Raw genomic sequence first — 27,968 nt, 5'->3', positions numbered from 1 at the left:
GCATGTTTATGTTTAAAGAGTGTTAGGGAATCGTCAACACATAACGTACATTCTGTTTCTTTACCAGAAGTTGACTTTTATTAAAAGAGGCATGCTTTTGTGTCTCAAACTTCAGCCAAAAACAGCAACCTGATCACATTAAGACAGAAATCTTGAGGCCAAATGGTGTCAGTAGGGATCAATCTTTGGAATAAGAACCTACTCAGACTCAAACCTGGTGTATTATCTCACCTTTCTACAATGCTGTAAAACAGTCATTGTAATTCTGTGCTGGGTACGTTACACATACTGAATGGATCTGTGCAGGTTGAGGTGTCAGAGTGTAGTATGAAAAGGCTGATAAAGTGCTCAGCAACATTCTTTTCCCAGAGAGAAATACTTATTCACTAGCAAATCTGAAAATGGCTTTGACACAAAAATACTATGCTAAGCCATTTTTTAAAAACAAAAATATGTGAAGAAAGATTTCAATACATAAACGTTTGCCTGCTTTGCATGTAGTAGAAGGTGAATGGATTTAAAAAGGAACAAAAACAAAGAATCCAAATTAAAAACTCAAGTTAAATCAAATTCATCATATTATGAGCCAGACCTACAGTAGGGTAGGAGAGTACAAAAGCACATTTATAGTTTGTATATTTTAGGAGCAGCCCATTGTCTCGGAGTCTAAATGTTTAAAATGAAAAAAAAGTCTGCCATGAAATAAACCATCTAAAAGTTCTCACTTTTTTTTCTATATAGAAATCCAAGATTGAAGTAAACTTTAAACAAATTATCTTCCAAGAAATTCAATTTACCAGGTTAATGTCACCCTGTTACTGCATCCTTATATAAAGTTCTGAAAAGATGGAATCGTATTTTTTAAGTTTAAAACAAACGCAACGTGGTCATCGATAATATGAGACAGAACAATATTTTGTGCACTTCTTCCGTCACTATTCCTTTATACTTAGACAACAGACAGCTTCAAGTAACAAACCTCATTCCTGTGTAAATCCATTCAAAATCAGGCAATATAGAGAACTAAAATCATAATTTAGGCACTATAAGTATACAAGTATTTCTGTCCTGGGTAATTCATTAAGACAGCCGAGGCATGCTTTGTAACAAAATATATCTCTTGTATATTCCAATTTTAACAAACACGTGTAATACCTGGACTAAAATAAAGGCGATTTACAAACAGTTTGCCCTCTGTGACTGTTACAATGTGATATGTTTTCAACCGATGCAGAACTACATCTCTCCCAACAGAAATATTTGAGATTTATCACAACTACAACACCCTACATAAACCCCAAATAGAAGATAACGACAAACTATAACAAGTATATCTACCATAATCTTGTGGCAAAACAAACTCTTAAATACCCCTTACCATTGTGGAAATATCCCAAATTAATTATTCCTACAATATCATTGATTTGCATAGTGTTTTGTGTCATTACAATTTCTTTTCTTACAAATATTTACATTATAAACCATCACTAAAGTAAGGCAAATTAAATATAGAACGACAAATCCTGGTTTTGGTGCTTGTGTCTGGAGAACATGCGAGTTACTAGTGCATTGTAGGAAAATTGCTTCACCAAAAGGCTGTTTAAGAACTGAGAGAACAGAACATGCATTAAGAAACTCCTGAGGTACCGTCATGACTTTACAGAAAAACACCAAACAAATATGCATTTAACCCACAGACATTTTGTGAAAACACCCACAAGTATTAAAGGGACCCACCTGTTTTGCCCCAAAAATTGTAGTAACGTAACAGTGGCATAAGAATAAAGTTTCGATTCTTTGCGATGATCCTGCTGCTGTTCAGATACAACAGTGTATCTTTAAGTTACATGTTTATGCTGTTAATTCAAAGGCTTGCCCTCTGAAAGTGACAGAGGCTCTATGTGTGCTCAGGTGTGTTTGTAGACCTATGGCAAAGAGGCAACAACTTTCCAGGAAGGCCACCTGAGTATTCAACAGAACCAAAGTGAGCACCAGACATCTAGCTGTGTTAGAGAAGACATTCAGGAAGATATTTAGAGTTAAAATATGGGCTGTTTTTGTTAAAATAATCTCTCTACAGTCTTTGGTTGGTGGACTTGGTGGAAGCGCTCTCCTATCAGCATAATGGGCTGGTGCAGGCTTCAGTAAACAGGTCAATATAAGCCCTCCCTATTGGTGGCCAAAAAGACCCTTACAAAACCAGAAATGGTCAAATAAAAAGGATAAGAAATTGATTATCTTTGCTTCGAAAAATATAGATATTTTAAATAGATGTAATAAAAATCACTGGATCTGAGAAGTTTCTTCAACAAGTACTGCTTGAGAAGGACACAACAAGCAGAAACCCATTATTAAAGAGTCCTTTGCAGTCTTTCAGAGTCAAACTGGACACGATTACTCTTCCATAGGAATGTAGGATAAGATGGAGTGCTCTTGTGCAATGGCAGCCAGTTCTTTGAGGAACTCCGTAAAGAGGACGGTAGCAAAAACCTCTGTCCGATCCAGAGAGATGGCTTTGGGTTTTGGTGGTGGCGAACTCTTCAACATCCTTGCTGCCTCGCTGTGGGTGGAGTGCCTGCTGCTGCTGCTGCTGCTGCTGCTGCTGCTGCTATCTGAAAACATGAGGATTTAAAAGTGTTATAAATTATTAGCAAAGTATTTCTTAATACATATCAGCAGGACTGTAAGATCTTAAGTTTTTGAAGAAAAAATAAAACAAGAAAGGAGCCCATCCCCGTTAAACCAACTGAAAAATTCCCTTTAAATTATCCTTCTGCAAACATACTTCTGACATGGTCTTTTTTATCACGAGTACAACTCTGAAACCAAAGGAAGGCTGGTTCAATACAGGCCTTACACTCCAGGGTGCCTTAGTGAAAAGAGACATATCTATACAAAATCAAGAAGAATTTATTCTGATTCCCAAACAGGTTCTGCAAAAACAGCAGATAATGAATGCAAATGTTGTTTGAACTCGACCAATTTTCGACAGCAAGTTAGATTGAGGATTAACATCACTGCAGAGTGTTATCCTGTAGCCTACAGCAAAATATCCCTCAAAGTAACTAAAAATGTATTTCAAATTGATAGCTAAAGTCCAATTATGTTTGTCAAAAAAACTCAAACATCTGTGATTATAATCTTAAAAAGTCAACAGTAACACATTTTGGGAATTGAGCTCTGAAGCTACAACTGGCTAGTTAGCGTAGCTTTGCATTAAGACTGGAAAAGTTAAATGCTGCTGACCCAATGGTTAAAAACAATCGGTGTACAGTCCCCGCTAAAGGTCATTGACAAACACATTATCATGTTTGTTTCCTCTATGTAAAAACATGTGTAAAAAGAACAGTTTTCTTTTTGTTTTCCTAAGCTAATTTAAGCTAACCAACTGCTAACATTTGCCTCATTTCCCCATTCAGACACAGTAGTTTCAATCTTTTCATGCTCATGCTCAGCAACAAAGCTTATATGCATATTTCCCAGAACATCAAACTGTTCTGTTAAATTTCAGCACTTTAAGTACCAGAGAAAGCCCCACGTGAAATTTCAATTATCATTGAATAAATATTCATGTAAACCTATATATCTATGTGGAAAAACAGATTCCAACAATAGCTAGCATAGAAACTATAGATAAATTATAGATGTGGGTGTGCTGTCACCTGCTGCCATGTATGAAGTCTCTCTGGCCAGCAGCCAGTGTTGGGCAGTAGTAATCAGCTCTGGGAAGTCTTTCCTGGAGGCAGCCTGCTGTTCTATCTGGTTCTTTACAGTGGCAAGAACCTGAGGGGAAACACAGAGAATAGCCCGACTATTACTTTACATTCACACATCTGCAGTATTTACACTGATGTAATTAAGGCGAAATTAATTACAACAAGCAGCCTGATTGTGCTAATCAAGGCTCTCTTGTTCAGCTGTAAATGAAAAAAACAGGAAGAATAAAGGAAGCCGTCTGTACTTCATCTCACTCTAGAAGGACTACAAAACTGCACTCAAGAAATTCATTTTATTCCTTTTTAAATTTAACTTACTGAAGGTTTACTGCATGTTTCAACATCTTTCAGTGTAACAACAAAACACAAATCAATTAAATAGTTTTTCTTCCTTTTGTCAAGGTGATGACACACAAGCCTCAGGGGAAGGAGAAAAAAATAAAAGGCTCACTCACAAATCATTTGGTTTACCTGGTAGAGAGAGCGAACAGTCGGCTGAAAAACTAAGTTGGTGTTGAGGAGGAAGGAGCGCAGCAGAGGCTGGGGGTAGGTAGCCAACTGCGCCAGGATGCCCGTCAGAAGCAAGTTGACGTGAAGCGAGTTAGACAGCATGTTCTCCAGACGAGACAACAACACACTGACAAATGGACCTGCAGGGAGAATAATCAAACAATATTTTAATTGTGCTGTCCCAATGATTGGTAAGTTACAGGACTGCTGGTAATCAAAAATTCCCCTTACCAGTAAAAGGTGCTGACTGGTTTCTACCCCCACTTCCGCCACCAAGCTGAACCCCAAATGGTGAATGCAGTTTCTCTGTCTCTGGTGTCTCAGCAGAGAAGGGTGAAATCCATTTCTTCCTCCTCTTCCTCCTCTGCAGGTGTGATAGGCTTCTTTAACTGTGCATCAGGTTTGACCTGTTTTCTCGCTGCTTCAGTATCCAACGTACGGATGAGCTCCTCGTACTGAGCCAAAAGGTCATCACTGGGCTCGGCAGATGTGGTGTTTTGAGGGTTAGAATTACAATCCATCTGACCTTTGGCCTTTGTGTCCAAGCTGTTCATATCACCCATCACTGAAGTTGGAAGTGAAACACTTAGTCCGTTTTTCAGAGGAGCCTCAGCTGAATCTGGTTGGCTTTCTTCTGATTCAGAATCATTGCGTTTGGGCTTTATGTGCTCAACCTCTCTAGTGTCTTTCTTGGCAACAAGATCATAAACCCTCACATCGTCCTCAAATTCATTTTCCTCAATATATGAGCCTTTTACCAACATGGTGGCTGTTTTCCTCATCTCCCGGATGTGCTGTGGGAGCTCATCAGGAGGCTCCTGTGCAGGCTCACTCTCCACAGGAGCCTCATTGGTCTGCACTGGGCACGCATCATAGCTATCATCCCACTCCAACTCCATTTGGGTGATGGAGGCCAGCTCTGTATTCTGCGGCAGGCTGGGTCGAGGGCGGGGAGCGATCAACTGTGGAACTTTCCTGAGAGCCATCTGAGTTTGCCGACTCTTCAGCCCCGGCTCCTCCAGGACGCCAGGCTGGTATTTCTCAGGAGGGGGATCCTCGCCGTCGTACAGCGCTGACCAAACCCGGCAGGCCTGTATGCAGCTGCTGATGCTCAGTCGGGCGTCGTAGAGGTAATGAAGATAACTGACATCCAGGTAGACTTCAGAGCCGATGGTGCAGGAGTTACCAGAGCCATCATCCTCTCCTAAGAAACTCTCATTTTCCTCTGGAAGATAAACAGATAGGAAATGTTGATAAGAGCTGACGTGCGGCACCTCAGCGTAGCGCTCACAGGGAGCAGAACTAATGAGTTTGACATGTAGCTACAGGGGGTAAAGTGATGTAAACAGCAGGAGATCTCACTATTTGATAAAATACTCACAATCCTTCTGTCATAAGTTCATGTCTTAGATAAATACCTTGCATCGTATTTTAATAAAAACATTTTTTATATACTTTTGGGGGTTTCAGCAACAGCAACATGGTTATTTAATCAAATCATTTCATCAACTTTGCTTTCCAATTTCAGCTACGATAATAATTAACTGTCCAACTAGTCCATGTCCAAGGATAATTATGGCCCAATTTTAATTCTAGTTTATCATTACATTTATTCGGTTACTTCTTAGCCCCTGCTACACCTTTATACAAGTTTCATGGAAATTTGAGAAGTTTTATCATAATCCTTCAGACAAACAAACCAAGCCGAAAATATGGCCTCCTTGGCTGAGATAAAGTTTGTTGGATAATTTATAAAACATATTGGCCCAACCTGTATGATCTTGTGTTATCTGACTTCATTATTTAAATGTGTTCCTGTTCCCAGATATCAAAAGCCATTAAAAAGATGTCAAATTAAGCAAAAATGTAATCCAAGCGGTAATGAATCCATCACATTTCTTCCTTAATGTCTCGTCCTTCTCACCCGTGGCGCTCTTGTTGTTTGGGGTCTCTCCACCCTTTGAAAAGAGGATGGAGTCCAGCTGCCGGAGAGGCGGGGGGCTGTGATCTGGAGAGCAGCAGGACGGTGTTAATGCCAGGATCTTGGCTGCAGACACGGAGTAGCAGTCTCTCTCCCCCACAACACGTCTCTGACTCAACATCATGTGATTACAGGGGATCAGGTACCTGGGGAGGCAGATGGGAACAGATCCTGTAAGGAAAACCAACGGGTGGCAGTAGGAGGGGTGAGCAGACAGATGGTAACACGAGTCTGCTCGGTGGGAGGTAGAGAGTGAAAGCTCATCTCATCGTAACCAATTAGATGTTCCATGCTTCATAACTGGAGTTGGTCTGCATGTTTGCCACTCACCTCAATACGAGCTGCAGCATCACGTCTTCACAGTATAAGCCAATGAGAGTGCGGAAAAGTGCCAGGGACACGGTGCCCAACTGCAGAGACGAACGGAGAGATACAATGAAACCCAGCACAACAACATCGATAACTAATCAATCAATTGATTCACTTTCAAAGCAAAATTAATGAACAATCACAGAATGTTTTGCATTTTTCTTTATTATATCTTTGTATATGTAATATTTTGAATTTTCTCCCCATTTTTATTTTACTATGTTTCGTTCTGCAATGTTTGTTAACTGAGGTTGACAAGGGCATGGAGTGGGGAGTATGGAATAACAAAAAAAAGTGGGCATAATGCTGCTGCTGCTGCTGCTGCTATTAGAAAATAGATATTTGTTTATTTTTGCTTTGATTAGCCTAAGGAAGAATGAGGGTTAAGAGCATAGTTTAGAATGAAAAATATGCTTGTGTTATTTCTTCCTTCAGTCACAGTCTAAAGCAGCAGCATGAAGAGCATGACTTCCTTTGAATGTATTGAACATCAAAGGTAAAAGAAAATGGGTAAAAAGCAGAAATGGTGAATATTTGCATGTTAGTCAATATTTAATTTAGCTCATGGTTATTTTTTCAGTGAGTTTCAGGTGTGTCAAAGCTAGCCAACACTGGAGGGAACTCCCCAAGTCATTTACACAGCCAAACAGCAGTGTAAAGAACCCATTATGAATTCCCTTTAATCATTTTAACAAGATGTTCCAACACCACTTCTTCTTGTAATGCTGCTAATATCAGTTGCTTTGCTAAAAAAGATAGTGACTGCAACTGAGCATCACCATGGTAACAATCTGCCAGCTTTGGTGCTGACATTTAAAAGTTTGCTCAAGTGCCTCTGGGGTCGTTTTCTGGAGTTATTAAACATGAGCCATGCAGTATTTGAGTGCAGAGCGTATGAGTGAGTGTGTCCCTGTGTGTATGGGTGTTTTTAAGGATTGTTGTCCACAATCCTCCTCCTGTACCTGGTAGGGTGTGTTGACACGGCTGACCAGAGTATCCAGGATGTGGACGCTCTCGTGTTGATGGAGGAGGATGAAGGAGAGGAAGGTCTGCAGCAGGGCCGGCTCAGACACGGCCCTCAGGAAGAGGTCGAGGTACGCTGTGGTTGTCATCACCTCCTCCAGGGTCAGCTTCATAGAGGGAGGAATCATTGAGTCAGAGTCACTGTGTGTTAGTGAGTCACAAATAAAAAACCATGCCATAGAAACTTTGTTTAAAATGTTGACAGTATAAAGCAAAATGCTGTTGTCACATGCGAGTATGCTTGTAGAAATGTGACTTTAGACTACCGTTTTCATCCACTCTGCATATATAAAATGAAGCTGAACAAGTATGTTTACCTCCACCATGAAGTTTTGTGTTTATTTGTTTTTGTTAGCTTGTCAGCAGGATTACGGAAAAACTCCTAGGACAAATTCATAGAACTTGGTGGGAGTTTGTAGCAGGGGCAAAGGAAGAATCCATCCCATTTTGGAGAGAACCGGGCATAAACAAGCATTATTTTTCGAAACAAATATTGGCGGAGGTCTGCGCTTCAGTGGGCCCTTTTAGTTACAAATGAGACCATTGAGTTAAGCTCCATTAGGAATGGATTTCTTTTTCTCAAGGAAGTTAGGCAATGTTCTCTACTGAATTCTGTCCCTAGAGAGAGATTAGAGTCTTAATACTGCTCTCATATAGGATTGCTTGATTAGCGTGCATATTAGTAGCCTATTGGCTCTTTTTTAGCCATTATAGATCTCTTAATGCCTCATGATCATATTCTACAAGTTCCAGGACATTAACTGAGAATATTTACATAACATACATTAATATATACAGTATATATAATACATACATATAATATACATGCTAATCTTAGTGTACAGTGACGTATCCATCTAATACAGTCTTATAGGGCCGTAATATATTGGTTTTCTTTGTATTTATGTCTCTTACAGGCACATATATTGTATTTTGAAATGTGTTATATGGCTTTGTTGGTTGCCACAACAATAGGTTAGGTTACTGAGAAGCATAGATGTAAAGCGAGAGGCACTGCATAAAGGTGACAGGGACAATACTGACCTTGTGCAGAGCTGGAGCTAGCACTGGCACGAGGAATCCGTTGTAGATGTAGCTAACCAGCTGGTTTCTGATATCAGGGTGGGCCACCTGGGAACGGTCACATGGCAGTCAATAGTGCATTCAGGTAGAAGGTGGCAGCCATTCAACACATGTAAATACATTTTTCATATGGCACAGCTTCGTGTGTGTGCGGCCTCGTCACATGTTTTTACCTGAATGACAGCGTTGCAGAACTCCAGAGAGTTGAGGAACTGGACGAGGGACGGCATCTGCAGCCAGTCCTCTTTGTGCAGGCAGTGCCACTCTTCACTGGGAACCTCCAGCTTGGTGGGCAGAGACGAATAGAGGCCGCTCAGCCCTGTGGCAAGCACCTGAGAAGGCAGAGAGACAAATACGATGTTACTCCAAGGATAAATTACAGCGAGAAAACACTTGGCGTTTTTCTCCCCCTTTCAAGCTACATGAACGATATCTGTCTTTTGGATGGAACATAGAAAATCCTTCTCTCAGTGGCTGAAAGATCTCTCAACTTATTGCCAAGAAGGGCCAAAAAAGATCTTAAACCTTTTAGAAAATACATGGAAAATGTCTACATTTTCAGGAAAATTACTGGGGGGGATACATTTGTGTGTGTCTTCAAGTGTTGAAAATATAATTTTAATTTTAATAAGGCGACAACGTTATTATCCAAAGAAACAGACTGTGCGTTAAACCTAGCATCATATGACATACATAAAGTCTAATGAACAATACTCATAAAGTGAATACAGATAGAATATAATGGGCTTCATTAACATTCATGAGGCAGTCTGTAGCGTAAAATAAATATATTTAACTGTCAGTGTACGTTTCAGCTTCACACAAAAGATTTATAACAGTGTTTTATTGCTCACTACAATGCACAACACTTTTGTAAATCATTTCTTCCTTTCCATTTGGATAATGTAATGCGGATGCACTGCAGCAGACTACGTAATAGCCTGTTCCTCCTCCTCACGCGGCACGACAGCATACATAAAGATTTATACCTCCTACAGGTCAGCTCTATAAATATTTAAGCAGCAAAGAGTTTTACTGCCTATAACTTTAGTTGTATAAGCATAATGATATGGTAATTATATCACTAATGAATGCATTAAAGTCAGAAAGCGTTCCATATAACAAACACTCAGTATTAATATGACTTCTCTTTATTGTTAGAGATGTCATTTCAAGTATTTATAGGGTAAGATTTCAAACAACAACCCTGCATTGTTATTCAACTTGAGTGTATCATTAATGTTGCATTGATGTATACATCCTCTATAGGATTATCTTTGGAGCTGCCAGTGGAACCAATTAAATTCAGACTCCAGTTGTTAAATTGGCATTCTATCAAAAGCTTTCTCGATGCAATGTCTGCAGCTGTGGCTAAAAGGCATTATTTACATGAGATTAACTCGCAACCGTGCCATAATCTTATGAATGCCAGACATGTGTTACATTCACCGTGATGGTTTAACCTTGTTTGAATTGGCTTCATGAATTCATCTGCAATTGTTTGAATGATTATGATGGTCACGGTAAAAAACAAAGTCTGGGTTTTTAGAGAGACTGGCAGATAATTGTTAAAAAATTTCTCATACAAAAAGGTGATGTTAGTGTGGGAAATTAAGAGCAGAAAGACTGACTCCGAGGAGATTCAGAGGCATGTAAAACTACCAAGTGAAAGAAAGCAAGAGAATAATCAGAAGGTAATTCCTCTGTTGGGACTGACCGGACAGAAGTATGTATTCTCTGCAACGTGTTTGGCCACTCGCTCGTTCTCAGCAGACAATGACATGATGAGCAGGAGAGCGTCTCTGGCCTGCTGGCCCACCGTCCCCTCCCGGTGGATGAAAGGGATGAGCAGGGAGAAGATGAGAAAGTTTGTGGCTCCCTGATCCTCGCTGGTGTGGAAAAACAGCTCCAGAATCGAAGGGTCCTTTGCCAGCACGCAGCAGAGCTGGTTGAGTAGCAGCACCAGCTCGGCCTCCACCTGCGGGGCGGCGGTGCCCGAGCAGGAGGACAGCAGCATCATGAGGGGCCGCAGGATGGGTTTGTGATGCAGCAGGGGCTGCTGCGCCTGGCCCACCAGCATCTCGTACATCTTCAGCTGCTCCAGCTTCATGTCGTCTGTGAACTCTCTGCGCAGGCTCCACACGAACAGACGCTCCATCACGTTTTCCATCACCACAAACTCCAGGATGGGGCCCATGGCGCCGGCCTGCCCACTGTCCTCCTCCATCAGCAGGAACAGCATGTGCTCCACATAGTTCTGCACCGCATTCGCTTCGTCTCCAGGGATGGGGCCGAAACGAGAGGTACCACCAGAGCCACCGCTGAGGTTGATGACACTCAGGGGGTGCAGGGTGGAGCTGCTGCGCAGGGGGTCATGCTTCTCTAGGATCTTCACCACCTAAAGTAAGAGAGAAGAGGAATATATTCATATTTACTGAACACATTTTGATATATCATAGCCATTGCTGTTATAATTAGACTTTAAAATAAAGCAGTAAGAGATAAGGCTGATTTTGGTGAACGTTTTTAAATAATGGACACAGAATTGGTAAAAAAAAAAAGTGATTTTGACTTGAATTCTTTGTTTAATATACAGTATATGTATAACGGTTTTTCCTTATAAAACACAAACAATTCAGTTTGAAATACGCCCATTTCTTTTGTTGGCTCACCTTAAATAGTTAAAAACATGAGAAATTCTGCTAATTTAGCAATGCTACACACTGATATACACTGACAGCCAACATTTGAAAGAAAAGGTAGTGAAGACTGACAAGAACTCAATCAACTAAATCCAAGGAAGACGCGAATTGATCACTGGGATTTAAAAAGCGCAAAAAGCACAGAATCGGTTTCCATTTATGTTGACAAAGAGGATTGTAACCTTTACCACTCGCGTAATGTAAAGCAAATGTAGCTATACTGTGGAGTCCTGACCTATGGTGCAAGTAAGTTTTCCTTCTTACGAAGCAGTATTTGTACAGATATTGTCTGCACAGGTAACATCATTCTCTTCTCTCTGGCAGGTTAATTATCAACAATGATGGGGTGTAAACAGAGCCGCAGCACAGTGCAGATAAACTCAGATTGGTGGCACAGAGTGAAACAGTCCTTTGTGTATCCAGCCCCTCCCTTGTGTTTCGGCTGCGTAGAAACCAGAGTAACAATAATGGAGCCAGTGTCTCTGGCCTGCCACTGCTGCCATGACAATAACTGGCTGAGCACACGAGAGCAAGGCCGATGGAAACAAGAGAGCAGAGTTTATAATGCTCAAGCTCAAGGGGGGCGGACCTGATCAGACTCTGCGGCCATGACTGCAGTGACAGGAAGGGCTCAGGTTTGAAAAATCAGGTATGACGTATGGGGTCAGATTAATAATGACACTCTGAAGGTCAGTTTCAGACCAGGTTAAGGTCTGTTAAACTATGACGCAGACTTAAGTGTGATTGATGATGTCTTGCTTCTATGGGTCAGAATAACATTTCTCCTGCAGGGATATGACCTTTAGAAATAAAAGCTGCTTCAAAAAGGTGTTAGAATTGAACAATGTGATTCAGATCTAGTCATCTCAGCTGCTAGAGAGTAAAGGCTTACTTTAACGTTCCCCACTCAGAGCGGTGCCCTCAAGCAATGCCCAAACAGATCAGACAGGGTGTGTACAAGTGCGTGTAAATCTGTGAATCTCTTTGAAGCAAAAGCACAGCTCTCAGTGAGACTTCCCTGAATAAATAGAGGTTAAAAAATACGCCCAGTGAAGTGAAAATTAAACTACATCAGAAGAATCTTAAACTCAAAAAGCAATAATTATGTCGCAATGATGCTTGAACTTCTCCTAATAGTCGTAAAAGTACTTCAGTGTTAACGATTTAAAGAACTTTTGTATTTGTACATAGACTACAGTCAAATACGTGAAGCTGTTTGAGTTAAACATCAGTCCACCCATAAAGCTTAGGCCCCAGATAAGTGTTTTGACTCATATTTTATGCATTATTATTGACACTAGTTTGACCTTTAACATCTGAACTTTTGTTTCAGGTGACAGATAATGACAGAAATGTTATTGTTACCAAACTCCAGATTTTCTCAAATGTACACTGGATGGGGGTGTTTCCACATAAACTGCACACGTCACAGTTACAGGTTTATTGAGGTTCAGACACTGAAGTATTGTCAGCGTGTTCCTTGTCATTATGGCCCTTCACTGTCTCTAGTTAGGGATATTCTGCAGCCACAGCAACAGAGCGATCACCGTGATTGTCACAACAGACACATAGCGCTGCGTGAGGCCTGCAGTGCAGCAGATAACACAGCAAATGAACATAAACCGTATCTTCCAGTGCAGCAGAGCTTTTTACAGAAGGAAAAGGTCATCAATACTTACAACACGTTACTCGGATTTTAAGGTTTTCCGAACTGAAACCAAAGTCAAGAGCACTCTTATCGGGCTGCAGATTAGCTAAGCATGGAAATAAGACTCTGCAGGAGTGAAATTGTGCTGCCAGTTTGCCTAAAGCAAAACAAGCTTTAATAATCTGGCACAGGGAGTTCTCATTTTGTATGCTCACAGTCATGCTGGGACTAGTGAAGGAATATGCCTATGAAAACGTAAGAAGAATGACGGACCCCAGACAGGACTTTATGCAGGAGTCGAAAACAAAATGCAATGTAACTCTACCATCATGTTCGCTGCCAAGTCTATCCGCACTGTTCTGCCAAGCCTGCTAAACCTGGCAACCTACTATAACACACTTGTATTCAAAACAAAAGGCTCACTTACAACACGGTACTCCAATCCCAATCTGAATTCAACAATAAGTCTTAACAGATACATCAACACAAGGCATGTCGGTGGAGAAGTTAATCTTTTCCAAGAACTTATAAAACTGGTTTGACAAAAGAATTCTGAGCATAAAGCCCACTTACTGGAAAATACTTACTTTACGATTTCCAAGATCGATAATAAAACTCCAAGCTCAATTTATCAGACTAATGTGAAATCCTCAATAAACAATGGAATGTAATATACAGCCGAAAACACAAGGGACCAACTAAAATGATAGATCTTGAAAATATTCTAAACAATTGTGCCAATTACTCATAAGAAAAAAATCTAAGTCCCACTCCAAACATTTTTGAAGTCAAAATCTGTTCTAAATAATGATGTGTCTCATTCAGTATGTTTTTTTAAAAGTACTGTGTTGAAAACTCACAACTACTCTTTCTCCCTCTCTGACAAATCCATGATTTATGAATATGCAATTATCCTTCATTGCAAAAGTTTAACTACTGAACACAAAATGCCTCCTTCTTCACATAGAAGTACATTCTCAGGTTTTTGTGCACTGAAGGTTTCTATATCCACATTTTGTGGTCCAATTTGCAAGTTGTGATATTACAAAATCTGACTTTTATGCACGTGTGAAAACAGCCATCTTGCGTCTAACACAAATTCTACTTTATTTCTTCCCCTCTGACAGTAGAAACTGACTCTAGTGCAGCAACACTAAACTGCAGTGTGGTTATGGTCAGGGGAGTATTGGCAGTGTGAAGCCGACGGCCTCAGACTCCTGGCTCTCTGCAGCAGCAGAGTGTGTCCCTTTTCACCCCTGTGGATCCTGGCAGCCTGAGAGACCTGCTCCTCCCACGCTGAGAGGAACAAATGATACACAGAAGGACAGCCAGGCACTGATGGGTTAGTAAAGAGTGTTGGTAACCAAGTGTCAGCTGCCTTTATGTTGACATAAGTGGTTGTCAGTGTGGGGTCGTCAGTGTGGGGTCTAACTTTTGGTGGCGCTCACAGCTAAATTGAGATGATTTTCACTGTGTTTTTATTTCATTTTTCACAAGGGCTGCAGCACAGGCAGTATGAGAAAAATAAAGCAAGTTTTGAGCATGAAGCATGTAAACATGAACAGTAAAATAAGGAGCGCCTTAGTAGACAAATGGTTACAGCACATGCAACATCCCAGTTTTTAAAATCTTGGAGTAAAAGTACAATATCTCCCTCTGAAATGTTGGAATGAAAGGGAGTAAAAACTAAAAGCTGTACAAAATGTAAATACCCAAGTAAAGCACAATAACCTCAGACTTCAGTACAGAACTTGAGGGAACATATCTGTGTTGTTTAATGCACATGTGCAGAGCTTATGAGAGTGGTGTTGACCTTCTCATTTAACTGGGAGCCGTGTATTTCCTGTCAAACTAATCCTTTAAGTATATAGGCTCTTGATTTAGAGCTGGCATTTACCTGAGCCCAGTGGTTCTTGAACACAATCATGCAGGTCTCTGGATCCACCCCCTTCAGGACCAGAGCCTGCCCATCTCGATTCCCATTGGCAACCATGGAGGCCATCATGGTGACCGGATCACACGCGGGTTAAACCATGTCAGAGGCAGGAGAGGGAGGACATTCCTGACAGCTTACTGCGTGCAAGCATAACCACGAAGGGAAGCATAATCACTGAGGACCTGGGGAGGCAAAGAAAAAACACAAGCAGATGTTATTATACACAGAGCAGAAAAATTGCTTCATTGAATAGCAGCACAGATGCACTGATATGACTGCAGTGCATTTCTCTCCCTCTGCATGGCTAGACAGCAGCTATGACAGGCATGCAGGAAAGAGAACAATAACAGGCGCTGTCAGATGACTCCATAGAGGAGACACACAGCTCGCTTGACTTTGGCTCACAGAGTTGCCTGCCGCTCTCTGGACTTCGGACTGAGCTGTCAAATTGCTTTTGGACTACCTCAGACGCCCAAAGTGGATTCCTGCAGCTACTCTGACATCACTCTCATTACAAAAACATTTTTTGACATCAGAAGGCGAACAGCGAGTGGGTGTGAACAACTCAAGAGGGGAGCTAGGGGGGAAAAGACAACTTATTGAGGCAAGTGAGGGCTGCCTTGCTCACATTGCTTGCTTGTTTTGAAAAAATATATATTACTTGCAGTTGAAAATAGCCTGAGGGCAGCTTTGTAGATCTGTTCCAACACTCACATTGGCAGCGTGGAAATTTGGAAGTTGACCACTTTTTTCCCTCAGAAAGGAACTCATTTGTTGGTTTCCTTGGAAAGGACATTACTGGAAAGAGTGACTCTGCTAAACAAGAGAGCTGTTTATTTTTTTAACTACAGGGAACAGAAAGAGTTGAGTGTTTTTTTCAATTATGAGAGAAAAACTTTAAGGATAAATCCAGTTCTCTGCTGTAATACTGTACAATGTTTCCATGACACGCCTGCACTCCAACAGGAAGGAGGTCAGGATTTGCCTTATCTGTCTGAGTTTCCTCTGCGTGCAGACAGTGAATGTTTGTGACGACCTTCATTACAATTTCAAATTATGTCACATGTATCTGAAAATCACAGTCAGGTTCAAAAGGATCTTACACACAATTACTCCAACAAGATTAAGACTGTACACCCATGCTATGAGCTTTGCGAGGCTGTACTCTGCCACTGTGGTGTTTTCAGCTTACATTTAACATTTGGGCGGCAAATGCAGATTGTTTTCATTATTGATTAATTTATCAACCTTTTCTGGATTAATCATCAAAATATATTCAATTTAACATGAACTAAGAAAAGCAGGAAATACACTTTTTTTTTTTTTTTAAAAGGTACAAAAAATAAAATTCCTGCCATTTTGTAAGAAACATAACTTAAAAAATGAACAATTATCAAATAGATAGTTACAAAGATATAAGGTTAATCAAAGGATTGACAAATAAATGTTTAATTTGTCAAAACCCCGGTGATGGCACTAAAGGAAAAGACAATAAATATGTTTTACTGAATACGTGAGAACGTTGTGTTTGCTGGTGGTGGTAGAGGAAGAGGTAGAGGAAGACGTAGGGAACCACTACCACGATTCATCCCCAAATTGTATTGCAACCCAGCCTATAGACAACAACTAGAGTAAAGGTCATGGAATCACAAAAAAATCAGTAGTCCTCATCTTCAGGGGAACTTGTGAAATGTAATCTACATCCACCCAATGGATTTATAATTATGGCCAAAAGCTCTGGACCAAATGATCCAAACAACAACCCTGGAGCCATACCGCTAGCGTGGCAGAAAAAGACACGACACCGGGACAAAGTTAAACCCTCACACACAACACAATGTAGGATCATGTTAACTCCACAGGGGATCAACTGTAAGACAAGCAGCAGCTGCATGCCACAACACCAAAGTATAGCCTTTAGCTCCTGCCCCTAAATGTGCCTCTAAACCAATCACAGTTCATCTTCTTCTTTTGAATTCAATTGTGCGAGAGTACCACAGAAACATCCCCACCAAGCACTGAGTGCAGGCATAACAAGGAACACACAGTCAAACTTTCACCATCTGCTTCCAGTTAGAGGAGAGGTGCCGGCTTGTTGGATTCCTGACAAGGAATGTAAAGGCAGCGTGGAGGTTGTGTCTGACTGTGTGTGTGTGTGTGTGTGTGTGTGTGTGTGTGTGTGTGTGTGTGTGTGTGTGTGTGTGTGTGTGTGTGTGTGTGTGTGTGTGTGTGTGTGTGTGTGTGCTTTCTTACCTCTGATAAACCATCTTTAACAGGATTGTGGCGCTAAGCAGACGAGGACCTCATTCTTGACTGGTCCTGTTGTCACACACAAAAATAAGAGAGAGATGTCAAAGAGGAGCAGGAAGTGAGTGTCCGTGTGAGAGGCAGGGCATGTTGGGAAGTGAGTAAACTTCTCCGAAAGCCACTTGGACGGAGATGGAGAGGGAGGAGGTTCGATGAAGGAGGGAGGAAAGAGCGGGAGGGGGAGGGAGCATAAAAGGAAAAACATGGTTAGAGAGAAAGTTCACAGAAAAGGAGAAGGTACAAGTAAAATTACAGAATCAAAGTTTTCAAAAATGCATAGAAAACAATTGTGTCGCATGGCATGCTGTAGAAATTTACCATCAATATCTCATCATCATGTTCCCTCAGTATGAGAGAACTACACTATTGGCACTTCCAATTAGTCTTGTCATGGTAATTGGCATCCTACTCGAGTGTGGGAGGCCCCTTTCTCCCCAACATTACACCAAGCCACTGTGAGACTCATATCATTTTATGCAGCAGCTTCAAAACTTAAAACATTTTATGAATCATATTTACAAAACCCATTGACCACAGAACCTCTCTGCAGTAGATGTTTTGGTCCATAACAATCTAAAAATGTGGGTTTCTTGGAAACAATGCAATCTTTCATGAAAGTGTGATGTCGTGTAAACAGAGTGAGAGGGAGACAGATGGATATGTGTGTGTGGGTGAGTGTGTTAAACAGAGTCATCACACACTCATTTCGTTATTCATGCTGGGTTTGCGCCTCTCGATGCAGATTCCCTCAAGCAGCACTGTATAGAAACCACACATTACAATTTACAGGAACTTCTAAAAATATCTGCCATTTTAAGGACACATTTAACTTTAATCGGCTAATTGAAACACCACTGATAATCAATTGTTTTATTGAAAGTAGTTAATCGTGCGAGTTAGAGAAACTGGTATGGATGTTTTCTGTATTTTCTGATATTTAATAGACAAATTATTATGATTATTATGCTCCAAGATTAGCATTATCTAACCAGTGAAAAGCTCCCCTCAGACAACAATGACAACAAGAGCCTTCCTCCTCAAATCATTCAGTATTAAACTATAAGCAAAATGAGACTTGGATTTACCAAAAACAGAGGCTGAGTGCCAGCATCTTATTTTACTAAATAGGAAATTCTCGACCAATTCTCCAGATCAAGAAAAGATCTACCACTTGATTTAAGGAAGAAAATTAGCTTTTTCCAACTAATTTTGTGAAGTGCTATTCATGAAAGTCATGACCTACATCTTGCTCTCATTTAAAGTACATGCTGTCACACAGAGGGAGAAGTCACTGCTCTACTTGCTCAAAATAACCTCAAATGCTGTGGTGCAAGTATGGGACGAGCACTTAAATATAGGTTGTTAAAAATATAAATGTTGAGTGCGTGTGTGTATGTTATTGTGTGTGTGTACATTGTAGAGTTAAATATTTGAGATCAGAATGTTGACATGGTGATGGAGTGTTGTGTGAGTCTACATTTGTGTTTAAGGTCTCAAACAGCCGGTGTTGCAGTCGAAATGAAACACACGCCCTAATTTGATCATTTCCAATGTTCCAATTATGGCAATTTCGTAATTGCATATATTTGTCGCTTCCACTTATCAACAGGTAGAGACACGATCAAGACAGCAGAAACAAAATCAGCACGGGATTTCCCTCAATGCAGATACAGCCATGTACTGTATTCGTTTCCAGCATGAGAATACATTTAGATGTCACAATTTAACACTTTTCAGGAACACAGATTGCCCGTTCTAATAAACATTCTTTTCAGTGACACTGCGATAATTATTTCCTAAACTTATGCTATGTTGAAGACTATGAATTAATATCTACCATCAAATCAGAATCAGGGTTTACCTCCATGATGCTTTTCAAAAAGTAAATATTGCTTCATATTATGGTGCATAACTATAATCCCAGTAAGAGAAATTTATGAGTCACATATGAGTCACACTCGAATAGAAATTGGAAGAATTTGCATTAACAATGTAGGTTTTCAAAATGAACACAGATCTGAAAGGTTTGAAACGGAGACGATGCAGCGTGGAAAATGTTTACCAAATGTCACAAACAGTATCCCAGAACCAACACTTTTGAAAAAATCTAAGAGAAACTGTTGTTTTTTATAGTTTTTTAGGACACAATGAGTGATTAGAGGAAAGCAGGTTCATTACCAATCAAAATCAGGTAGAAATAACTTGTTTTTTAACATGAAATTAGAGAAGGCATATTGTTGCCATGTTATTTAACTAAACAAAAAGCTTAAATGCACTGAATATACTCCTCTTTTGACTTAACTGGGCTGTGACTTACGTTATAACAAGCCATGTATTTGATCACTTCAACAGTTTTAAAGACAGTCTTTTTACTGCTATTTTCATTAGTATTTGAGTTACACAAACACACCCACATCGACATTTAAATTCCCACATTAAAGTATTTATGCTCACATTAAGACATGAATGTTTCACTAAGGAATATTAAATAACAATAAAACAACAAACTATAATAAAGGCAAATTAAAGAGTTGTGTTTTGTAGATACAATGCACCATAAATTAAAGCTTGGCCTGGTTTCTTTATATACATTTTGGGGACTGCTACATCTGAACTCCTCCAGATTAACACAAAATAAGTGTTGGGACCTCTCCATATGATCACGAAATGAGATAATAGAGTGAAGTGTTACAAGCATCCATTTTTAGTGAAACATGTCATGCCTTCCTGCGTTGCCAGTTCCAATTACTGCATCAGTTAAAGTACTTATTTCACATCACTACACACAGAGCTGTGGCCCATAAATGTAATTCATTTCATTGAATGGTTTTCCAAGTGGTGTTGCATAAAGAGCAACAGGCTCTCCTCTCCTCACTCCCCAAGGTAAACACGATGACAATGTGAGAACATAGGATCGGCTATTGTGTCGCACCTCAGTGTTTTTCCATCCCGAGAATAAAAGTAGGTTTCTAAAGCCAGAGGCTGAAAGGAGCAATCACAGTGTAAAAAGAGAAAAAGAAATGCATCCAGGGGGATTTTGCCTTTTTTTTAAATCTGGTTTCTGGTATTGTCAGCTTTGTGCCATCCCAGTTTTCATACACACAGGCGTGGTCTGTACAAATAACTCAGAGAAAGGACACACCCTTTACTCAGAATAGAGATCATCTTACTTGCTAAACAGGAGTTTAAAACATCAGTCGTGGAAATTTGATTAGCAAACAGTCAGAGAGAACATATACAAAACTAGTTCCTTATACGACATTTATTTTACATTTATAGAAGGGTAATCATCATTTCAGTTGTTGGCTCTAAACTCTGGAGTATTTTTCAAACAATTAGATCTCCCTCTTCCATTGATTCCTTTAAAACCTTTCTAAAATGATTCTTCTCTTTTCGTTATCCTATTAATTATTCACATAAAGACATGTGTGAGCAATATCGTTTCTGTGTTTGAATCAAGGTATCATAAACCTTTGTTAATTGATTTATATTCTGTTATCTGTACCTGTGTTTTTTTTTGTAAAGCACTTTGGTCAATGTTTGTTGTGTTGTGTAAGGGCGGAAGAGTTTCCAGCCCTCCAGCAAACAAAAGAAAAGTCAGTGTTTTGGGGTTTCATTTATTTGATCCAACCTTATACTATAATTTACAGTGGCCCAGTGGCAGATACCGGCAACCCGCTGACAGACGGGCCCATTAAAGTGATAGCAGCTGATGAAATATTTAAGGGCTACAGGTGAAGTCATTGAGAGGACAGATAGTGCCTGATCTTGTAATTTATAGTTAGCCTCGTCCAACCATCAACACAGCAGGAAGGAAAAAGGCAATTTATTTCCTTATCTCTGTCTCCATTTTTCCCTTGAGCTACCACGGTGTTAGATCATATATCTTTAGCAGGACACATTGAGTCATGATCAGAGCAAACAATGTCTGGTCATTTAAGATATCCAATACAAATTTAAAATGGATATCCTAAATGATCAGACATCCATCGGCCGTCATTTTACTTTTAAATGTCACTTTAACTGAAGAATTAAAACAACAATTATTTTTGTATTATGTATATTATTACTACACTTGTCTATCTGGTTAAAGGATGTCTTATTATTTTAATGTGTGCAAAACAACTTTAAATAAAACAAATAAGTGGATGGAGGACAACATTTAAAGAAAAATGCATACAATTGTTAAAAGAAGTCTCTGACGATCTTTTTTTGTCGTCATCATATATCACATGGTGTATCCCCACATAAAACATGCCAAACAGGTGCTGAATTTTGATGAGAATGTGATTACTAAGCAGAACAGTGTTGCTCCATGCTGCATGACTGTGAATTTTCACATGCACATGAAGGCTGGGTGTTGGCTGTTGAATTCATCTCTAAACTGGTTTCAGAAACAGGCTGGGTGTAAAATACTGCTCAGTGATCATGAAAAGCGATTCACACATCGCAGGTGCTTTCTGAAGCTGGGAGAAGAGGAGGAGTTAACAGAAGTATCAAACACCCAGAACGGAAAACAAACCTTTGCAAAAAGTGAGCTCAAAGTAGATAAAAAAGAAGCAAAGAGAGGATAAAAGCACCCTCAGCCCCATTGTTACGATCAAAGACATGAGGTTAATTTCCCATGCTGCATCTCTGCTGAACAGTCTAGAGTGGTGAGAGGGACTTTTTACTGCAGACAGAGACATGTTAACCTGCTCCCTGACACTGCCGGCTAAGTGGAACGCCATAACTAACCTGTATGCATGAGTCACTGCATGTATTGTAGCTTATGGGTATATACAGTAGGTGTGTAAGGATTTTTTTCACCGCCTAAGGACTGAGGTGTAACCATGGATAAAACTGTGAAGGAATGCAGAAAATAACTCACAGTCTCTTTGAACTTTCTGAATGAGCCTTTTTGACAAGCAACCAAGTGATTCTTTTGTTTTTAATTCATAAAATGTCAAATCTCCTTTCCAGCACGAGTGTCAATGGCAAAAGCCCAACAGGGGGCCATCCCTATTCCCAGGAATACTGTACTGTAAGTGAGTGGTAGCTAAGGGCTATCTTCACAGCACAACAACAAAGTGAGATTGACGTTTTGAATGCATGCTGAATATCTAAAAATCTAAATTCAAGAAAGTCTTGAGGGTTTGGGTAGGTTGTTGACTTCAACAAAACTGACCCAGGGAAACATAACTTGAACATTTGACTAGGGGAAACATTTGAAAGGTCACCTGAATGTGTCATATTACTGTAACAGGATATTGAGTGGGGAAACTTGGATGCGTCCCACCTAACATTCATAATCTGTAATCTTAGAATGCAAATATATTTTCCTATAATTCTAATCCTCACAAAATATTAGAACCAAAATGTTGAAAAAGGGTTTCTGATACCACAGATCATAACACATTTCCTTGTGACCCTCACAGGCTAAATTACCACATTGTAATTACACAATGTGGGCTGGTCGGTGACATCATTCATGGTTTCATGTTGGTATTCAGCCCATCCCCACACGACAATAGGCGTCTGTCAGTGATAAGAATGTGTTTAGTGTGGGCATATGCTATCTCTGCTCCTGCTGCTTCCTCTAGATCGTTTGCATCACGTAAAACATGCTGATAAAAACACAACAGCAACCATATTTGAATGTGGACTGGAAGCATCGGCCTGTCTGAAGTTCAGAGATGTTTATCCATGAGAGGATGAGAGTTAACCTCAGCACTGCTGTCAAGCAATCAGTCAACTGGATTAAAAGAGGGTTTTTGAGTCCTTTCATAAAAGCCATGATACACAGCTATCTCAAAAACTGGAGTTTGTTTTAAAGGGAATAAATTGCATATCAAAATGCCTGTTGGCCACATTGGTGTTAAATATTTGCTTGGGTGTGCATAACTAGTGAACCTGTTTTTCTAAGCGCTGATTCTTACACTTTTTCAGACCTTTTGTTACCTTTGAAACAAGTTGAGTTAAGAAGAGGGGAATGTTTACTTTAGTCTTCAGTTGGCTGCACACCTCTCCTATATGATGACTAACATTTTCAAGGCAAAGGAGATGCAAACTAATGCTGATGGCTCCTACACCTTATGCAACACAATGTTTTACTTTATATCAGTGACTGGCTTGCAGGAAAAAGACAACAAAATACCAGCTGCATAAACATTTTGAACCTTCAATCCACGTCATTCTCTCACTGAGTTCAACCTGGTTTAGTTACTATTTCTAATTTTTCACTCTAAAGAAAGGCTTTTTTTGAAAGACACAGCAGAGTTTGCCGGGGGAAAGAGGGTATTTCTTTGTACTAAACTGGAACACAAACAACTGGGCCAATATGTCCTTTGAAAGAAAACAAAACACCACTCTGAGGTCTGTTTGTTTTGTATGGCGCTAAAGTCATAACCTTGTTAGCTTAACATAGCTCAGGCTAAGAAGCAAGAGGAGAACAGCTAGCCTGGCTGTCCAAGGTGTAACAAATATTAACCTTATTGATGACAAAGATTCTAGGAAGTCACTGCATTTGTGCGCCAAGAAATAGTAACAGCACAGACTCACCCATAAACCTACAACATGTTTTTGCATGAGTATGTTTAGATATTAAAACAGTAGATACAATATATGCATTTCCAAGCTTTTAAATTGTAAGATGGGCCTTAGATGACTTTATTAATCCCCAGAGCGTAGGCTAGCTGTTTCTCCGAGCACCAAGTGTTTATCCTAATTGCTAAACTATGCTAAACACCTCCCAGACACATTTTCTTGCTACCAACACAGGCATGAGAATGGTATCAGCCTTCTCACATAAAATTTACCAAAATGAAATGTACTATTCTATTAAAAAGGTAATGACGCCTTACTATTATATGAGCCCTGTAATATAAATACTGCCAGATCACGTAGCTTTCATGCTGTGCAGTTTCTGGACATAAACGGGAAAGGTTGGACTAATCCCAAACACGGGACAAAGCTGAGCTGGCTGTGAACGTGGTTGGATAAAGGGGAAACAGGTTCTCACACACACACACACACACACACACACACACACACACACACACACACACACACACACACACACACACACACACACACACACACACACACACACACACACACACACACACACACACACATAAAACTGGTGTTTTGGTGACTGCAGCACCTGTTCCCCTTCTTTCACACAAAAAACTGTCCTTTTGACATAATTTTGGGAGAAATCACAAACACTTTTCTATTGCTTAAGATGTTTTTAAAACGGAGGGTATTTCGATTCAAAAGCACTGTAAATAATCAGTAACATCATGTGAAGTAGTCCTATAGGCAGCAACAAGCAGGTCCAAGCGAATCGGATCCCTAACTTGAGAATTGAACCTATATGTCACGTATACAGGTATGGCCGTTATTCACAGTCTAGCATGCTTTAATGGCGACTCAAGGACTCCTGCTTGTGAATGTCTTGGTTTCAAGTCTGTAAACTCATGTAAGCCAAACCGATTTCTCACTTTATAAACATTTGAGTCCCCTCTTAACATCACTACTAATCATACAGATGGCTGATTAGCTGCACATTCCTCTCATTCCTCAGAAACTTGTAACATAAAACTTGAACTTCAGTTGCATTCTGTGCTGCATGTCCAAAACCTACTCATGTTTAGGACGACCTTATGAGAAGGAGCTCAATTTGTAGAGATGTACTTTGTTGCTGTATTCTCTGGAAACAGGAGGGACTACATTTAGACAGCATCAGAATAACTTCTATACAAAATTCTTCTGAATAAATGCATGTTTGTAAAAAAACACACATTCAAATCACCATGAACTTCGTCCCTACCATCATTAAAACCTCAACTCTTCAAATTCTTTAATGATGGCATTAACGAAGTGTAAAGCATAGGAAACAAAACTACTGGCAGTGTGATATTGGGCTTTAAAAAGCATCCACAAGATTGTTAGGTCCAGAGCAGCCACATTTTTGGACAGTTTAACAGAATAGGAGATAGAGATTGTCCAGTTGTTATCATGTGACTAAAATATGGAGTATTCAGACACATAGGTTAGGGTGATGTGATACTGACCATTACCAACATAGACCTCCATATAAATCATGTGATTGTGTGTAATTGAATCCTCTTTCATGACAAACTGGGTGAAAGTTATCCTTCCAAAATGTACTCAATACCAATAAGAAGCAATCATGGACTATAACGGTAGGTTGGTTTCATACAGTTGTGTTAAGGGCTAATTTTAAAGGCTTCTTTTGTATTGTGAAAAATCTTATTAACAAAATGTATAGATTTTAAACAATTAGTCAAGTAATTGATTAGTCTATTGTGTGATAAAACATTACTCCTTTGGTTGTTTGTGTGTCATTTTTAATGCAAAAATTAAGATAACACTCTGGTTCCAACTTCTTAAATGGTGTTTCATTGTCTCATATGAAAGCACACTTAATATATTTAGGTTTTGGACTGTTTACTGTACAAAATAAACTATTTGAACAGGTCACGTTGGCAGTTGTCACTAGTTGTAGACAAAATGATGAACTCCAAAATGAAAAACATTATTTAATATTGAAGATGATTGTTTGTTTCAACCCAACAAGAAAACCTGTAACATCTGCTAAGAGGCTTGAAGTCTCTTGCCAACTTGCAAACACACAAACAAAGAGGGTGGAAAAATAACCTCCCTGCAGCTGAGTAATAAATCACACACATACAAAGTAGCTCCTCCGACTGTTTCTCAACAGAGAGAGAGAAAAATGCACTACAACAACATCAACAACACTTTTGAGTGGTGAGTCTAGAAACTGGTTCAGTTTACATCAGCTGGCTGTGGATCACATTGATTTAGCATGTGGGAAGAGAGCACCTGTAAAGGAATGCCACGGACACAAGAAGGCTAGCCATGAAACATTAATGCTGTTTGCTGGTAACTCTACACCACCTCCATTTCTCCTCCCTCACGAAGGATATCTAAGTTCAAAGCTCATCAGGAGCCTGAAAGGCGAATCAGGACAGGTATAGGCTGCAGACTTCCTCTATCAGTATCTGTCAAATGACTTTGCCAGGGGGCTCATAACAACAACAACAACAACACGTGGATGCAATATTTTTGGACACATTGCAAGTTTCTGCAATATTTTGAAACCAGATCCATTTAAAAACATGTAATTAAAATGTGACTGAGGCTGCAGTAATGCTGAGCTATGATTAGAGATTGGGTGGGTCTACTTTGTCTCTATGGTGAGGACACAACAGTGAAGAAACGCGGTGGAGTTTAGTTTTTAACTTATTTTACCTTACAAGGATGCAAAAAAACCTAATAATCCAGTATTTCTTTACTGGTAATTGCCACAGTAAACCCAGCACAGACATCTGGTTGCCCCTAAAGAAACCGAACCCTTCCTCCCACCCGCACATGTCAATCACACACAACTGTCAAAGAAAACACACATGGTCCAACAACAGCAGAAATGCCACTGTCAGGTTACATTTTAACAGGTGAGAAAAGCATAACAGGCTGTAAACCAGATTTAGAATGAGTTGTGCTTCGGGTTTTCTTTCTGTCTTACCGAAGGTCGGATCCTCCGGTTGGACGGTAACAACACAGCAGTGTGAGCCGCGTCGAAAAGCAGGTTTAACCTCAAACACACTCGGTATGTCCTCTCAGTAAAAGAAAAAAAACGGAGTTGCTCCTGGTTACAGCTCCTTAATTTGCCTGTTTCATAACCGGACACGGTGGTATTATACGTGTAACCAAGCTACTTAACCTGGTCCGCGGCACACACAGATACACACATAGGTGAAGCTGCACTAATCCTCGTAGACGCTCCTCCCTCTGAGCTACAACTGGCCCACATACAGAGGAGCGTTTCTTACGGGTTAGTTTTCTGCATGAGAAATAAATTATACATGGCTCCTATGCACGTGTAAAATAACATTTGACATAAATTACAATGTTTATGTTACAACTTTGACTAGGTTTATCCACATAACGTGTTTAATATTGGAAAAACTGAGTAAAACTTTCCAGGATCCAGTCTACCAAAAGCCATAATAATTTGAGGACTGCAGAATCTTATTTCTTATTAGCCAGATCGTACGGATACGGCATTTAAAGAGACATTATACTGAATACTTTTTTGTCAAGACAGAAAAGATAAGAGAATTCAGATATGACATATATCTTCACAGTATGTCGCCACCTGTTGGACAGAAACCTGAGGTGCAAGGATTGGATGAATAGTCCAATCCTTGCACCATGTGACAAATTAAGCAACTTTTGTTTAAAAAAACAAACAAACGAACATAATGTGTCTAGTTTAGAAAGGATTGATACCAGGATCTCCAGTTAATCTGGAAATGTACACTCTCCTCCAAGCCTTTTTTAGATTTTAAATCCTTCTTAAATGTGTGATTTATTTATTCCCTATTATGTCCATTCTACAGTGGACTGTTTTTTGGTTGAATCCACCAAGTAGGCTACATCCACTCAGATCCACTTAACTGCTTTTTAGCTTGATTTAAAGACATATTGATTTAAAGGTTTGTGGCTGTAAAGGTCTGTAGTGACATCTAGTGGAAGATGACCTCATTTTGCAAATGTTCCCTGAATGTATTTCCAATCTATTCAGAGTAGCTATTTATGTATGTGATTGAAGAATACAGCCGATTTAACTTGACTGAAAATAGCAATTTCACACCTATTGTGT

The 27,968-nt window shown here is 39.8% G+C and overlaps 1 protein-coding gene across 1 annotated transcript; it reads right to left on the bottom strand.

Moving 5' to 3' along the window:
- Positions 1–46: 46 nt before the first annotated feature.
- fhip1aa (FHF complex subunit HOOK interacting protein 1Aa) lies at positions 47–27,071 on the bottom strand. The gene is given in 14 exon segments (XM_063883492.1): positions 47–2,612; positions 3,663–3,783; positions 4,188–4,366; positions 4,458–4,558; positions 4,560–5,451; positions 6,151–6,353; positions 6,538–6,617; positions 7,539–7,706; positions 8,644–8,730; positions 8,856–9,014; positions 10,400–11,080; positions 14,930–15,150; positions 17,222–17,287; positions 26,829–27,071. Coding segments are annotated over 12 exon segments (2,997 nt in total). The 5' UTR covers positions 15,038–15,150; positions 17,222–17,287; positions 26,829–27,071; the 3' UTR covers positions 47–2,394.
- Positions 27,072–27,968: the final 897 nt, after the last annotated feature.

Source organism: Eleginops maclovinus, chromosome 5 (genome assembly GCF_036324505.1).
Source record: "Eleginops maclovinus isolate JMC-PN-2008 ecotype Puerto Natales chromosome 5, JC_Emac_rtc_rv5, whole genome shotgun sequence".
Lineage (NCBI taxonomy): Eukaryota > Metazoa > Chordata > Actinopteri > Perciformes > Eleginopidae > Eleginops > Eleginops maclovinus.
This window is presented reverse-complemented; position numbering and strand designations above follow the sequence as displayed.